This window comes from Zonotrichia albicollis, chromosome 1 (genome assembly GCF_047830755.1).
Source record: "Zonotrichia albicollis isolate bZonAlb1 chromosome 1, bZonAlb1.hap1, whole genome shotgun sequence".
Lineage (NCBI taxonomy): Eukaryota > Metazoa > Chordata > Aves > Passeriformes > Passerellidae > Zonotrichia > Zonotrichia albicollis.
The window spans coordinates 3,038,907-3,052,936 of NC_133819.1; the positions used below are offsets into that span (position 1 = coordinate 3,038,907).

General features: G+C 42.6%; 1 protein-coding gene across 3 annotated transcripts in view; it reads left to right on the forward strand.

Moving 5' to 3' along the window:
• Positions 1-2,300: 2,300 nt before the first annotated feature.
• Positions 2,301-14,030, forward strand: part of LOC102070662 (vasoactive intestinal polypeptide receptor 1) — a 37,592-nt gene continuing 25,862 nt past the window's right edge. For 2 of the 3 annotated variants that reach the window (XM_014270148.3, XM_074543801.1), the window contains exon 1: positions 2,301-2,475. In XM_014270148.3, the coding sequence (XP_014125623.3) occupies positions 2,316-2,475 (160 nt within the window). In that variant the 5' untranslated portion in view covers positions 2,301-2,315. The remainder of the gene's footprint in view (positions 2,476-14,030) is intronic. The other variant, XM_005491437.4, reaches the window with a different exon arrangement.

Consider the following 14,030-nt stretch of genomic DNA (forward strand, 5'->3'; position numbering starts at 1 on the left):
GATGGGAACGTGGACTGGTTTTTTGATCAGCTGGAGATGAGACAGGAAAAGCAGACGGAGGAGAGAAAATGTATGGAGAAAATGTCTGAGAAAGCAAATATTGAGAGACCAGATCTGCTCCATCAATCTCCTAAAACTTCTTGTAAATAATCATGCCAAAAAACTACATTAAAAAAATTTACAAAAAAAAAAAGTGGTTCACACTTGGGTTTGCTCCAAGCTGGTTGTGATGACCTAAAACCTCTCATTTAAGTGACCTTCAAGGCATTAAATAACAGAATCCAGGTGAAATATTGGAGCCTGGAATGCCACACATGTTCCTTCAGTGGCATTTTTGTGTTTACAGTGTGGCTCCTGAGAGCAATTCCCTTTGAAACACAAATTCCTGACCATGAAATCTGAGTTGTGAGGGGAGAGGGTTGGGGCCAGAGCTCCATCCCCTGACCCAAATTATTCTGATATTCTCTGATCTTGGATATTTGAGTGGGTTGAATAAAGTTCAGCAGGGATTATGAACTGTTCCTGCCCTGGGGGTGTTTGACAGGTCTGCACTTTGCATTTTTCTTTGCATTAGAAGTAGGAACTGCCTGGCTGCATGTGTTGCCTGCCTTGCAATAGAATCCTAAAAATTATTCCAGTGTGACAGGAACCACATTGCTGACTATTGAAAGTGGCCACAGTTTTATGTTATCCATTACAGATGGGGTAAAAGCCAGAGTCAGACCTAATTTTTAAAGTATTTTCTCACAAATCTGATTTTTGGACTAACATCTGAGGCTGTGCAGGTGCTATTTTGCAGTAATGAAAGACAAACCTATAAAAAAGAGCAGATTAAATGAGAATTTGGTTACAAATGTTATATATTGTATATCTGAAATATTTAGGTGGAGCTGGAAAACCAAACACAGGACTTGTAGGAGAGCTGTACACCTATGGACAAAGCTCCAGAAATAAATATTTATTCTAATGGCACTGAATGCCAATTTTGGGGTAACTTAAGCCAGCCCTGAATCTCCCCTGACTGTACAGAACTCGTGTGCTTAACACCATTGGGAACTAATGAATGATAAACAGGATATGAAACAGCACTTCAGTCTTATCAAGGAAAACTGCTTTTGCCATGTTCATCATTTTGGTTCTCTCTGATCCTGAAAATATCTTGGTGCAAAATTCAGTGGGGCAAAAGCCAGAACTGGTGCCTGAGCCCTAAGAACCTGACACTTAAATATTTTTCTCCCCAAAAAAAATCTTATCTGTAGGCAAGAAAAGCTTGAACTTTCGTAGCACCAAGAAATAAACCTGAACCCAAGACATCTTTGTGACACAAGGGTCAAAAAGATCTTTGTTCAAGTTGTGGAGGAAATTCTGTCATTGCACAAAATTTCCCATCTGAGAGGAGGGGGATGCCAAAACCCACAAACTCCATCTCTAAGAGTCCCAAAGGGAATCCCACACTGCCAGACCCACTCAGAAAGAGGCCACGGTTTTATGTTATCCATTACAGACAGGGAAAAAGTCAAAATCAGACTTAATTTTTTTTTCCAAATCCTTGGAAAACCAGGAAGGGTGAACACAGCACAGAGAATTCCTGCTTCCAGAACCACCCCAAAACCCACACGTGTCCCAGCTCCCTGCTTTGCTTTTTCCTGTGACATGTTGATCATTTTTCACCGGCCAGGTGTGCAGAGGTGAATCCAACATCCCTGGGGGATTGGTTTCTCTGGGTCTAGACTGAAGGCAATCGAGATGTTATTTCATGTTCAGACTCAGGTGTTTATTATTTCTTATCAGTAAAACAGTCTCACAACCATGAGTTTGGTAGCAAGGCACAAAATGGCCAACAATCTCTTGTTCCAAGGTCTTTTCAGAATAAACTATCCACTGAAGAACTGACACCTGGATTATTTTCCCTTTTAACCCAATAACTGATCCCACAGAGCTGCAATGGGCACTTTTCTGCCCAATCACAAAATGCCACCCAAACCCATGGAGAAGGAGGAAGAAGCAGCATGAAGAAGAAACCCAGGATGACACCCTGTGCCCTCCATCTTGCTGCCATCCACAACACACTAAAAAGCCCAAAACCCTCAATTTCTCAGCCAGTGACACACCTACACTGCTCTCTATAATCTATTGCACACTTTTGTGGATTCAGGTCTATTCTGGAGTTTAGGAAACTTTCTCCATGGATGAGGGTCAGAGTCAGTGCTGCCCTGGGGGTCAGGGCACCCCAGAGCAGACACAGAAATATTCCCAGTGCCCTGGGTTTCCAGACAGGAGAATCCTTTTCCCTCCGCTCCCATTTTGCGGTGGGGATGCTCGGGGAGCTCGGAGGCTCTCGGGGCGGGCCTTGGGCAGGTGGGGGCGGGCAGAGCCTCCTCGGCTTTTGGCAGCATCACAACGGGCAGAGGCAGCGGCGGGAGCCGGCGGCTGCTGCGGAGGATGCGAACTTTGCGCTGGCTGCTGCTGCCGCTGGTGAGTGCGAACCGCTGGGGCGGGGGGAGCGCACATCTGGAGCCCGGCCACAGCTGGATGGCTCCGCCGCTGCCCCGGGGTGGGGGAAAGTCCGCAGGAGATGGGTAACTTTTATCCTAATGAGAAGCAGACAGAAACACAGAAAAAACCAAGGAAAGCATTAACAAGAAAAATATAAAACGAGACAGAGATGTTAGAGGGAAGGAAATAAAAAAAATATCCCTGAGTTAATGTGTTGACCGAGCTCCTTTGATTAAAATTTTCCAGCTTCAAGATGCTGTTAATAAATGACTTTTCCATTGTTTAGAACTGCAGTTTGCAGAGGACAGAAGAGCATCCCCAAATCAGAATGGCTGTGGCAGGGCTTTGGACAGACAGAAGGGGACAGGTCTCTGTGCCAGCTGTCCTGAGAAAGGCAACTTTGCAGGACAAGGAGGATAGCTAGAAAGGAGCAGTTCCTCCTGATGGATGAGGACATTTACCTCTCTGAGAGGGCAGGGATGTTTTCAGAGCTGGAGGTTTCTAAAATCACCAAGCAGGAGCATGAACTGTCTGGTGTGTGTGTGCACAGGGCAGAGCCTGTGCCACTGGACATCAGGGAAGATGGATGAGCCCAGGGATGTGGGAATCCACAAAATCAGAGGGTTCTGGGAAAGCTGCAAAAGGCAGGGCCTCAGAGACAGCAGAACTGTGATTAGAGCTAAGCAGTAGCTATGAGATTGGTCAGAAAAATTATTTAAACTGTAGAAAAGCAAGGATAAATAGAACAATGGTCTGTGTATTAACACTTGTCTGGAATAAGCTCCTCTAAGCTACAGAAAAGTTTATCTAGTGAGATATTAGGGAGTTCTAAGCTTAATAATGGAGCTCTGTGCATTGTGTTTTAAGGCTTACCAGCAGGTACTGTATTCGAAATAAGCAAGCATTGTTTAACCAAAGGTACCTGTGCTTATAGTGGTTGGATGGAACTACTGTCAATGTGCTTTCGCTTTGTGTGATTGGGCAAAAAACTTATAAAGTAAGTTGTAACATTAAGTTCTTGGTCTGCTGCCTGGGATGTGAGCTGCTGGCATCTTCCCATTGTCAAAACCATGTAATGAGACTGATGCTGGAAAATGAAACAGCTCAAGGCACGTTCCTGGCAGCCCCATCCTGTTTGTGAGTTGTACAGAGCCCCCAGTCAGGTGGTGGGGACTCCATCCAGGCACTGCCATCCCTCCCTGATTTCCACACTCCATCACTGCCCCTGCCTGGGATGCTGAACACAAATTAGTGCAAATCCAAGCTCAGAAATTTCTCTTCTTTGCCCTCCATGCTCAGCCTGAGGGAAGAGTTTGGAACCTTTCCTCTGGGTGTGATTACCGGGGACTCGTTAATTCAAACTTTACTCATTTCACAGTGAAATGTTCAGCGTGGGCTGGGATTCAGCAGCAAGGAGAGAGTCACCTTCCCAGGCAACATTCCATCTTGTTCTGGGACAGCCAGATGGAGTGGGTGCTTCTCTAATGCCTGCTTTCCTCTGTGGGTAAATGTGAGAGCCTAAATATCACAGTGATCCTGATCTTTCATTTCCAAACATGAGAGATGGGATGTAAATTTTCACACCTGCACAACCCCTGGATCTTGTATTTTCCTCTGTATTTACACAGATTTATGTGCAAGGGACAGCTTGTGGGTCCTTGCAATGCAAACCTCACCAGTGCAGCTGTTATCAGGTACAGTTCTGTTCTTCCATGCAAAACCAGGCAGCTTAAAAGGCTTAAACTGCTGCAGGTAAAGTGATTTTGGCATCTGGGCCAGCCTTTTTTACACCTAAAGGAGGCACACAGCTCATTCTTGCAGCTGTCAGCAGAGTGGAGCTGCTCCAAAGTGATGGATTGTGCACATCTGGGGGCTGCCATACATCATTTTAATATTGCAGCACATTGCAGCAGGCTGTGCCCATAACAAGAGAAATTCTGTGAACTGCATGATCTACACAGCTTTTGGCCTCAAAATATGAACATCAACTCCATGTCTGGTGAGAGGCAGTGCTCTGAATGTTCAGTGGGGTTTGTGTCTCAGTTTTGCATGTTCAGTGGGTCAGGGAAGGCCTGAGACCCCTAAAATGTACTGAGGGAATAATCCCCTCCTGTTTCAAAGGATCAGAGAAATAATTCCTGTATGGATTCTGCAAATAAGTCATTAACCAGATATGAAAATAAAGCAGAGGGCTAATCCTGAAAACTTCCTCTGTGGAGCTGGGCACTGTTATCTCCTGTCAGCTCCACAGGGGTGCATTTGTGCCTTGCAGAACAGAGTCCTTGACACTGAAAGAATTACCATTCACTGGTAAGTGACAGGCAACAGAGAGCAGGGGAGGCTGAAATGCCTAAAAATGACTTTTTATGCCTTAAGGAGCTCAGAGTCTCAGGAAGCAGAGGACAAAGAGCAGAAAAGGCTCTGCCTTCGCTGCTCCCCCTGCTGTGCTAAACTGCTTTCCTCTCTAAACCCCCACATTTCCCATTTCTGGGGAGGGCTTTGCTCTGATCTAATGAATGGAGGTGAGAATGGAAACACAGGTGGGTCCCTCTGAGCTGTACAATCCCTTCAGCAAATTATTGTGCTCATGGATAGGGGGATCCAAACCCATGGCAAGATGCTGAGCTCCCAGTGAAACAACCTGTGTGTCTCAATTTCTGTGTTTAATTTGTGCTTCCTCTGCCAGCCTAGTCCCTGCAGACCTTCAGTTCCTCTCCATGGGGAGCAGGATGTTTGGAATAATCTGTTTTTAGGCTTTTTTAAGCCTGGAGGGAGTTAATGAAGGGAGACAGGCTCCTGTACAGGCAGTCACTGTCCTCAAACAGGTGTCTGAGCAAAGCAGGAGGAATCCTTCCCTGGAACTGCTTGTCTGCTCCCACTGATCATTAAGGGAGGCTTGATGGGGGAATTTAGATTAATCATCTACAATTAACTGTCTAAAATTAGGAATCTGGTCTGAAGGTACTCATTGAGCCTTCTTCAGTGTTGCTGGGAAGAGATGGAAACACTCCAGGAATACAGATCCATTAAATGAACTTGCTGCAGGACTTTGACTTCCAGGTTTGAGGAATTAGATGACATGAATCCCACCTGCAGGCAAAAAACCTATACAGAAAAGGAGAAATTTCTCTTTAATTTACAGGAATACTTGCAATAGCAGAAAATAGGGATCCCCAGTTATTAGTGTTCTGTTATTCTTCAAGCATTAGTAATAATTAAATGTTCTACTCAATCTAGAAGAGCGCTGATAAATTAATTTTTCTCAAGGTAATACTAATTACACAGCATTCATAAACAAAACAAATTAATATGGTTGTGTTGTCTCATAAAGAATACCTATGAGTGAATGCATATAATGATATACATGGATAAATATGTACAGCAAGTGCTGTTCTCTGTAAGGTCATGCAGTTAAACACAGTCATATAAATACAGTCCAATCCACACAGGAGCATTCAAGAATTGCTTCAATGTCTTGAAAACAATATTGAAAATATGTAAATATGTTCCTCTAAATGACTGTGAGGCAATCAGTGTCTCAGCTTCCCTCCTTCCACAGGTAATCGAGTTAGAGAGAGAAAACAAACACAGAAAATATCCTCTAGGTAGTCATTTTCAGCCAAAAAGACTCGTGGAATAATCTATTTAGCTGACTGAAGAGAAGGATTGGAAATGAGCCTTTAGCTTGGGGCTTGGAGGCTCCTGGGATCAGGATGGTGTCAGAGCTGGAGGCTGAGGGCAGGATTTGGTGTGAGAGCTGAATTCACAGCTGGGCACTGCAGTTCTGCAGTCACTGCTGGGCTCACCTGGTGCTTTCCAGAGCCCACAGTGGCAAACACGGCTTGGGGATGGTGAAAAAATCCTACATGGATGCAACTGAGCTTGTAAGAGTTGAGCTGACTTCTATTTACTGCATAAGAAATCTTTATTTTTTTATTGCTTCTTGTTTTCTGGCAGAACACAGCACTACACACCTGGCATTATAAACATCCCAGAATTACTCACAGGCCAGGGCTTGGACAGGAAGGTTTTTAGGGTGGGAATGTGGCTGTGAAATGGACAGGAGTTCATGGAGCTCAGGGTGGGCCCCAGATCCCTCCAAAGCACATGGGAATATTGACTTCAGTGCCCTGCACTCCCCAGTCCCAAAGATTTTTAATCAGCACTTGGCTTTTTGGGGAGTTAAGCAGATGGAAGGTTTAGACACATACAACAGACTGGGAAGTTTATGAAAAAGGCTGAGGTTTCTTTGTCTGTCATTGAACCTATCTTCTTTTTTTACCATGAATCTTCCTCCATCTTAAAAGCCTTTCCTGCCCATTAAAATTTCACTGAAAAAATGTGTGTTTTTCAAAGCATATCCTGATTCTCCTGCCTGATATCTTTGGCAATCCTGGCCAACTTTCAGGACTAACAGAACACTTCATTCCACACTTAAAGATGGGGATGCAGGAGTTTTCTTTGCTGTGCTGTGTGGCTGTGTTCACAGGGGTTCTTGGATTGGGGAGGAGATGAGGATCTGACTCCATGTTTCAGAAGGCTGATTTATTATTTTATGATATATATTACACTAAAACTATACTAAAAGAATAGAAGAAAGTATTTCATCAGAAGGCTGGCTAAGAATAGAAAAAGAATGAATGATAAGGTTTGTGGACTGTGATTGGCTATTAATTAGAAACAACCACATGAGACCAATCCCAGATGCACCTGTTGCATTCCACAGCAGCAGATAATCAATGTTTACATTTTGTTCCTGAGGCCTCTCAGCTTCTCAGGAGGAAAAATCCTAAAGAAAGGATTTTCCATAAAAGATGTCTGCAATGGTGCTTTTCTGTGTTCTAAAATACCAGGTGAGTTTTAATCCTCCAGGGTGGGATTCTGTGTGTGACACGAATGGCAGACAGCTCTGTGTGAGGGAGAACTAAAATATTCAAGCATCAGAGCCATATCAGAGGAGCTGGGGAAGCACAGACAGAGGGAACTGGGAGCAGAGGATTAATTTCAGAGCATATCTGAGATGGGATCTGGGTGGATGCGAGCTCAGGAGGCAGAGGCAGAAAGAACAGTGATGAATATTCTCAGTCAGTGATTTATGTACTTGACGTAAAACCTATTTGTGAGGCTTTAGGATTGCAGGGCATGGGAAGCTGAAGCAGATCACTGGAAAGAGCCTTCAAGTTCTTGAAGCCCTCTCATCTTGTCAATGAATTCAGCCAATTCTTCAAGCTTTGATTAATTTTCAAAAAAGACTGAGTGTTACTGCTGGCTCTTTGATCCCCTGGAATTGCCTTTTCAAAGGTGAATAATATATTCAGTGCCCAGCTTTGAAGCACTTCCCTAATTTTCAGAGAGCATAGAAAATGTCCCTCCTTTTCCCCAAGTGGGCTAATGGACTTGTTAATGAGTGAAGATCTGTCTTTTGTGTGACATCTAAATTACAGTTTTTCTACCCCCACAGCAGCTTAGGGGCACCATTTTTGAATGGACTCTCAGGAAAGATTGCTTTTAATTAAATTGCACTAAGTGTGGCATGAAGATGTTGCTTGAAACACTCCTCCCAGTGCTTGCTAAATTTCCTGTTGTCCAACATAAGTGAATCAAAGCCCAAAGTGCCATTACTTTGATTTTTCTGTGTAGATTTGGGGAAATAAATAAACTATCATGGAACAGAGGAAATAGAAAACAATGTTCTACTACTCTCAGTGAATAAGCCACTTAGGGTTTCAGGGCAATAATCCTACAAGATGTGAAGAAAATGAAGTCTAAAGTTAAATGCAAGCCCAGTATCTGTCTCTTTAAGCTGTCTCAGGTTTTTAGCGTGCTCATGGTTGTCATAGGTAATTTTTTAGTGTTCACTATGTTCCAGGCAAGATTGTTTTCGTGGTAAGGACTAGAAATCAAAATACCTCTGTGAACTTTGACTCAAACTGGTCAGTAACATCCAATCCAGTAAAAAAGCCCTTTGTGTTGTGATGCTCAGGAATGCAAAGCTCAATTCCTTGAGGAGTGTCCACAACATTTCCTAAAATTTCAAAGTTTTCTGTGAGAATCTTGGAATGAAAGCACCCCACTGTGATTTCGAGTGAGAGTCAGGCCAGGTTACTGCTGAGATGCTGAGGAATATTGATGCAAGGAATAACATCTTAAATCAGCCTCTTACACTTGCTGTGACAGAGAACACTGTGCCAGATTGGACTTGTCTGTCTCAGAAAGCTCTGCTCTGCTTTGGTTCCTAAATGTTCCTTTTTTTATGGTGAGCAGGAGCTATTTTTTTCCTACAAAATCCAACTTTTCAGCAGATGCCTCCCAAATTGCCATAAAATGCCCCTGCATCAAATGCAGAGCTCCTGCATTTTAGAAAGCCCCAACACCCAACACTTGCAGGTAGATCAGAGCAAAAACTTTTCACTCAAGGCTCTGTGAGATTAATAACAGAAAATAAGTCATAGACAACAAATCACAAGTAATGTTCTGCCCACAAGGCTTTTCTTTAACTGTACAAAGGTTTTATATCTTTCTTTTTTCTCAAAGCCTGAGGAAAACCAACAAATTGAAGCATCATCACTGCTCTTGATTTCTTGTATATGTGTCATTTTTTCTTTTTTTTCTGTCCAACAGTAGGATTACTTTCAATCAGGCTGTGTGTTTATAAATTAATAACTCCAACCCTGTTTTGGCTTCTGATGTGATAGTCTGTAGGTTAGATCTGAAATAGGGTTTGATATTGATTTTCAAACCCTGAAGTGTCAGTGATATTTAATATTTAATTGTGGTGGTTCCAGTTGTGGGTTTCTCTGGGTCTGGACTGAAGGCACTTGAGACAGTAGTTTATGTTCACACTCAGGTGTTTATTATTCCTTATCAGTAAAACCATCTCACTGCTGTGAGTTCAGCAGCTTTCATTAGAAGGCACAAAATGGCCAACAATCTTTTCTTACAAGGTCTTTTCAGACTAAACTATCCAATTAAGAACTGACACCTGGATTATTTTCCCTTTTAACCCAATAACTGATCCCACAGAGCTGCAATGGGGACTTTCCTGCCCAATTACAAAATGCCACCCAAACCCATGGAGAAGGAGGAAGAAGAAGCATGAAGAAGAAACCCAGGATGACACCCTGTGCCCTCCATCTTGCTGCCATCCACAACACACTAAAAATCCCAAAACCTCAATTCCTCACCCAGTGACACACCCACACTGCTTTCTATAATCTATTGCACACTTTTGTGGGTTCCAGTCTATCTTGAAGTCTGGGAAACTTTCTCCATGGATGAGGGTCAGAGTCAGTGCTGCCCTGGGGGTCAGGGCACCCCAGAGCAGACACAGAAATATTCCCAGTACCCTGGGCTTCCACATTTAATGTCACTGGTCTGTGATAACATGTCTGGGTGCCTGTGGTTGTAGCCCTGCCCACCCCAAATCCAGAACCCAGAAGGAATCAAATCTGAGCCAATGATTAATTGCTCTATCTATGACTGTCAGTGGGATTTACTGCAGTCCCACCGTGGGCATCAAAGAATCCCAGAATGGACTGGGTTGGAAGGTGTTGGGGATGATGAAAGAGGAAAGCCTAATAAATATGATTTCCTGGCAAAAGATTTTGAGAATATAGAAACTATAAGTGAGATTGAAATGAAAGCAAGCTTTGAGATACCTCCGTTACTGAACAACTGGAAAACAATGGTGTGGCCAGCTGAAGGTAATCCCCTGTTGATGGAACAACACCCTCTGCTTGCAGACAGGTCCAAGGGACAGAGCAGATCTATTTGCTTGACAGAAAGGGTCCAAAAAGTAGTTTTTAGGGTTTAAAATGTAACACAGTATGGTAATGTGTGGGATCTCAGCACCTCAGGACTGAGGTGCCGAGTCACCGAGAGCACCCTTGGGGGGCTCGGGAGTCCTGGAATGTTGCCAGAAGTGTCTGGTGGCTGGACTTTGATCCTACACAGGAGACAACACCTGTATGAGGACAGGAGGGTTTCACCGGGGTGAATGGTGAAGGGATTAGTTAATTAGAGAGTGAAACACAGGGTTTAGGATTTCTGTACAGGGGGGTTTAGAGAAGTAAGATGGAGGAATTGGGGCGTGTCCTGTCCTTCTTCTTCTTCTTCTTCTCCTCCATCTTCTGTGGTGATGGTGGCACTTTGGGATTGGTCATTACTGAAAGTGCACCGGGCAATAAGGGTGAAAGGTATTGGGGAAAAATGATAAATATTGTACACGTAACTTTGAGTATAAAGATAGGTGACCGCCCGGAGGGCAGGGGAGTGTGCTCATGGCTGGCTGCTGAGCAGAGCTCTGTCGGGCCGAGAGAAAATCTTTTAGATAAACAATTAATAAACACCGAGACCGAGAAAAGAACTGAAGCCTCTTCTCGTCCTTTGATACGCGGGCTGTCCCAAGGCCACCCCGGGCCTTTCCAGGCCCTTCAAACAGCCGAAAACCGGACAGTAATGTAATGATTCTTATAGGCTGTATGTAAATGCTATAGGATTTGTATCTTGTACTAGATTGGTTGGTGAGAGTTAGAATATACAACACAAAAGAAGATTTATGGTATTGTAACGGGAACCTCTCACATCCTCTTTACCATGCTCTTGCCTTCTTTCTCTTTACCACTCTCTTCAGAAGGGACCTTAAAGATCAGCCAGGTCCAACCCCAACATCTTCCACTATCCCAGGGTGCTCCAAGCCCTGTCCAGCCTGGCCTTGGACACTTCCAGGGGCATTCCCAGCTTCTCTGGGCACCCTGTGCCAGCACCTCCCCAACCTCTGGGTATCACCACCAGTGGATCATGATTTCCAAAAGAAATCATCACATCTTTTTTATTTCTGATTATTTATTTAAATTTCAGAGGCAGGAATACCTGGACCTCCTTTAGCAATTCCTCTGTCATGTGTAAAACCAAGGCAGCACCACCTTCCCAGGGGTGGGGTATGAGCTTCCCCAGCCATTGCAAATGAAGAATTCAATTTTTCCAAGAGCTCTGATGAATAATGGTGACTGAAGCTCAGGTTCAGCAGGTGTGGTTTTAGCAGGGATAGAAGACAGGAGGTGAGCAGCAAGTCTGGCACATTCCCTCAGTGTCCCTCATTCTGACTTCTGGAGAAAACATAACTCTTCCTCCTCTGATTTTTTTCAGAATTGATTCTGTGTGCTTCTAGGATTCCCAACTTTTCTGCCACAAGGTGGGAGTTAATTTAACCCACCACTCCTCAGTGCTTTTTTTTTCCAAGACATTGCAAATTTTGTGGTTTGTTTTGCATTTTGGGTTATGCCTTTTAGCAGAGGACTCAGAGTAGATGGCAGAACATCATCTCAAATTGCCACGACTTTTGCACTCCAAACCTAAGAATATTCCAAATACAAAATTATCACTGTTATAAAATCCAGGAATTCCAGGAATTAGAGGAATGGCATTTTTCCTGTCCAGCTGAATCCACCTTTATGAACTGAAATACTGAGAGATTTATGGAGCAATTATTTTGTTACTTCTACTCAGAGAATTCATTTGTTATGTGGGCAAACTGCAAAGTGAAATGTCTGTTTAAATGTAAAGTGATGAGCAGGGATCCTCCTAATACCTGAAAAATTTCATTTCAGAATTGAGTTGCTATAGTTGAAGAGCAAAAAGTACTATTTTAAGAGTCACTCATGCTGATTTATAAAATGTATTCTGAATTACCCACTGGAGTAATATAAAGCATAAAAAAGCACAATGTCTTAACTTCTTTTCAAACTGTGCCCCTAATCCTCTTTCTGTTCTAATATTAGCATGGATGAACCATCTCTGGGGCCTCATAATTAAGACGAGTCTGTCTATGCTACTTTAAAACCCAAATGTAGGCAGAATTTTTAAAGGTTTTTAAAGATGAAGTTGTGCTCTAATTTTTGCCCCCTGGCAGATATTATTGCTGAGATGGAATAGTCTGCATAACTTCAGTAACATTTCTGTGGAAGCTAAAAGGAATATCGGTTGCTCTGCTCTCTGAAAACATTTTGAAAGCTGATAAATCAGTTTTCTGAGATTGAAAAGGCAATATGGATGTGATGTTTGCATCTGCACTGACTTTTTAAAGTCATTAGAGGTTAAAAGGGCCGACAGCCTTCCTCAAAAATATATTGAAAAGTCTTCAGTCCATCCTTTTCCACTAAAATCCCTGCTAACTGAGCCCCTGGCTTTGTCCTAAATAGCATAGGTCAGAAAGAAGCAAGCAACAGGACACAAAAAGAGAATTTTTATTCCATATAAGACTCCCTGTGTCTTGAAGATCCCAACATCCCAATATTTGATCCAGTATCCAGTTCAGTGACTTTTTTTACTCAATTTAATTCAGTTTCCTAAAAGTGTAGAAGCATTTGAGACATCAAATAATGCATTTGAGACATCAAATAATGCATTTGAGACTTCTGCACAGGACTGATGTAGAGTCTACACTTAATGCAGAGTCTACACAAGAGGGCTGAAATATTTTCTAACATCCCAACCAGCACCAACCATTTCTGGACTGTGGGTTACCTCTGAGGGATGTAGCTGGGGGTCTGCGACATCCTTGAAATTCCCAAGGACTGCAAAAGATGAGATAAATCAAGTGTAGGCACTGGCATGGAGTTTCTTTCTCAGAATTTCTTTGCCTTTGCAGAGGAAGCTGTTTTGGGGTTGTGTAGGTTATTAAGAACATTAATTAAGAACATTAATGATAATGTTATTAAGAACATTAAGAACATTTCACAATCACAGGAGTGATGACACAGGACTACTACAGGGGACACAGAACCTTCTGGAGTGGGAGATGGAGGTCAAGCAAAATACATGGCAATAAATGGGACTAAATATCTGTAACTAAGAGGATGAATTTAAACCCTATTCTACAACTGCTGTCTAGAAATCAATTTAGCTGCTTAAAAGTACCCTTACCTGTGAGAGAAAAAAATTCCTTAAGATTGCCAATGAAGTAATTATTTTTATCTCATTTTTTCGTCTGTTAAAATGGAAGCAGCTCCTCGATCTAAGGTGTGTGCAATATCCTCGGATAACACATGCATAGAATTTTTCAATCATTCAGATTAAATTACAGCCAAGACTAGCATTCTTTAAATAATTATTTAATGATACTTGGTTTATGGAGAGGAAATATTTCTGTGGTCAGGCTGTATTTAAGTTTGAAGAACTTGATGTGAATAATCCCACAGCTGGTGGATTCATCCAGTTTTGGCCAGTTGGTGAAATATATGAACATCCAAAAATGGTGAACATTTAAGTTTTGTGGAAAACATAACTGCAAAGGAAAGGGGATAAAAATATCCTGTATGTGTTCTATTTGTAAAAAAAAAGAAACCCAACTTCAGCTGGAGTTTTCACATTCATAGACCTCAAGATAGAAACCATGAGGTACAAACTGGCATTTCTCATTCTAAGTTCTTCCTTTTTTTTTATTGTGTATTTTTTTCATTTTGTTTTTGGTTGGTTGGTTTTTTTTGTGTTTTTTTTTTTTTTTGTATTTGTGGGGGTTTTTGTCTCTTTTTGTT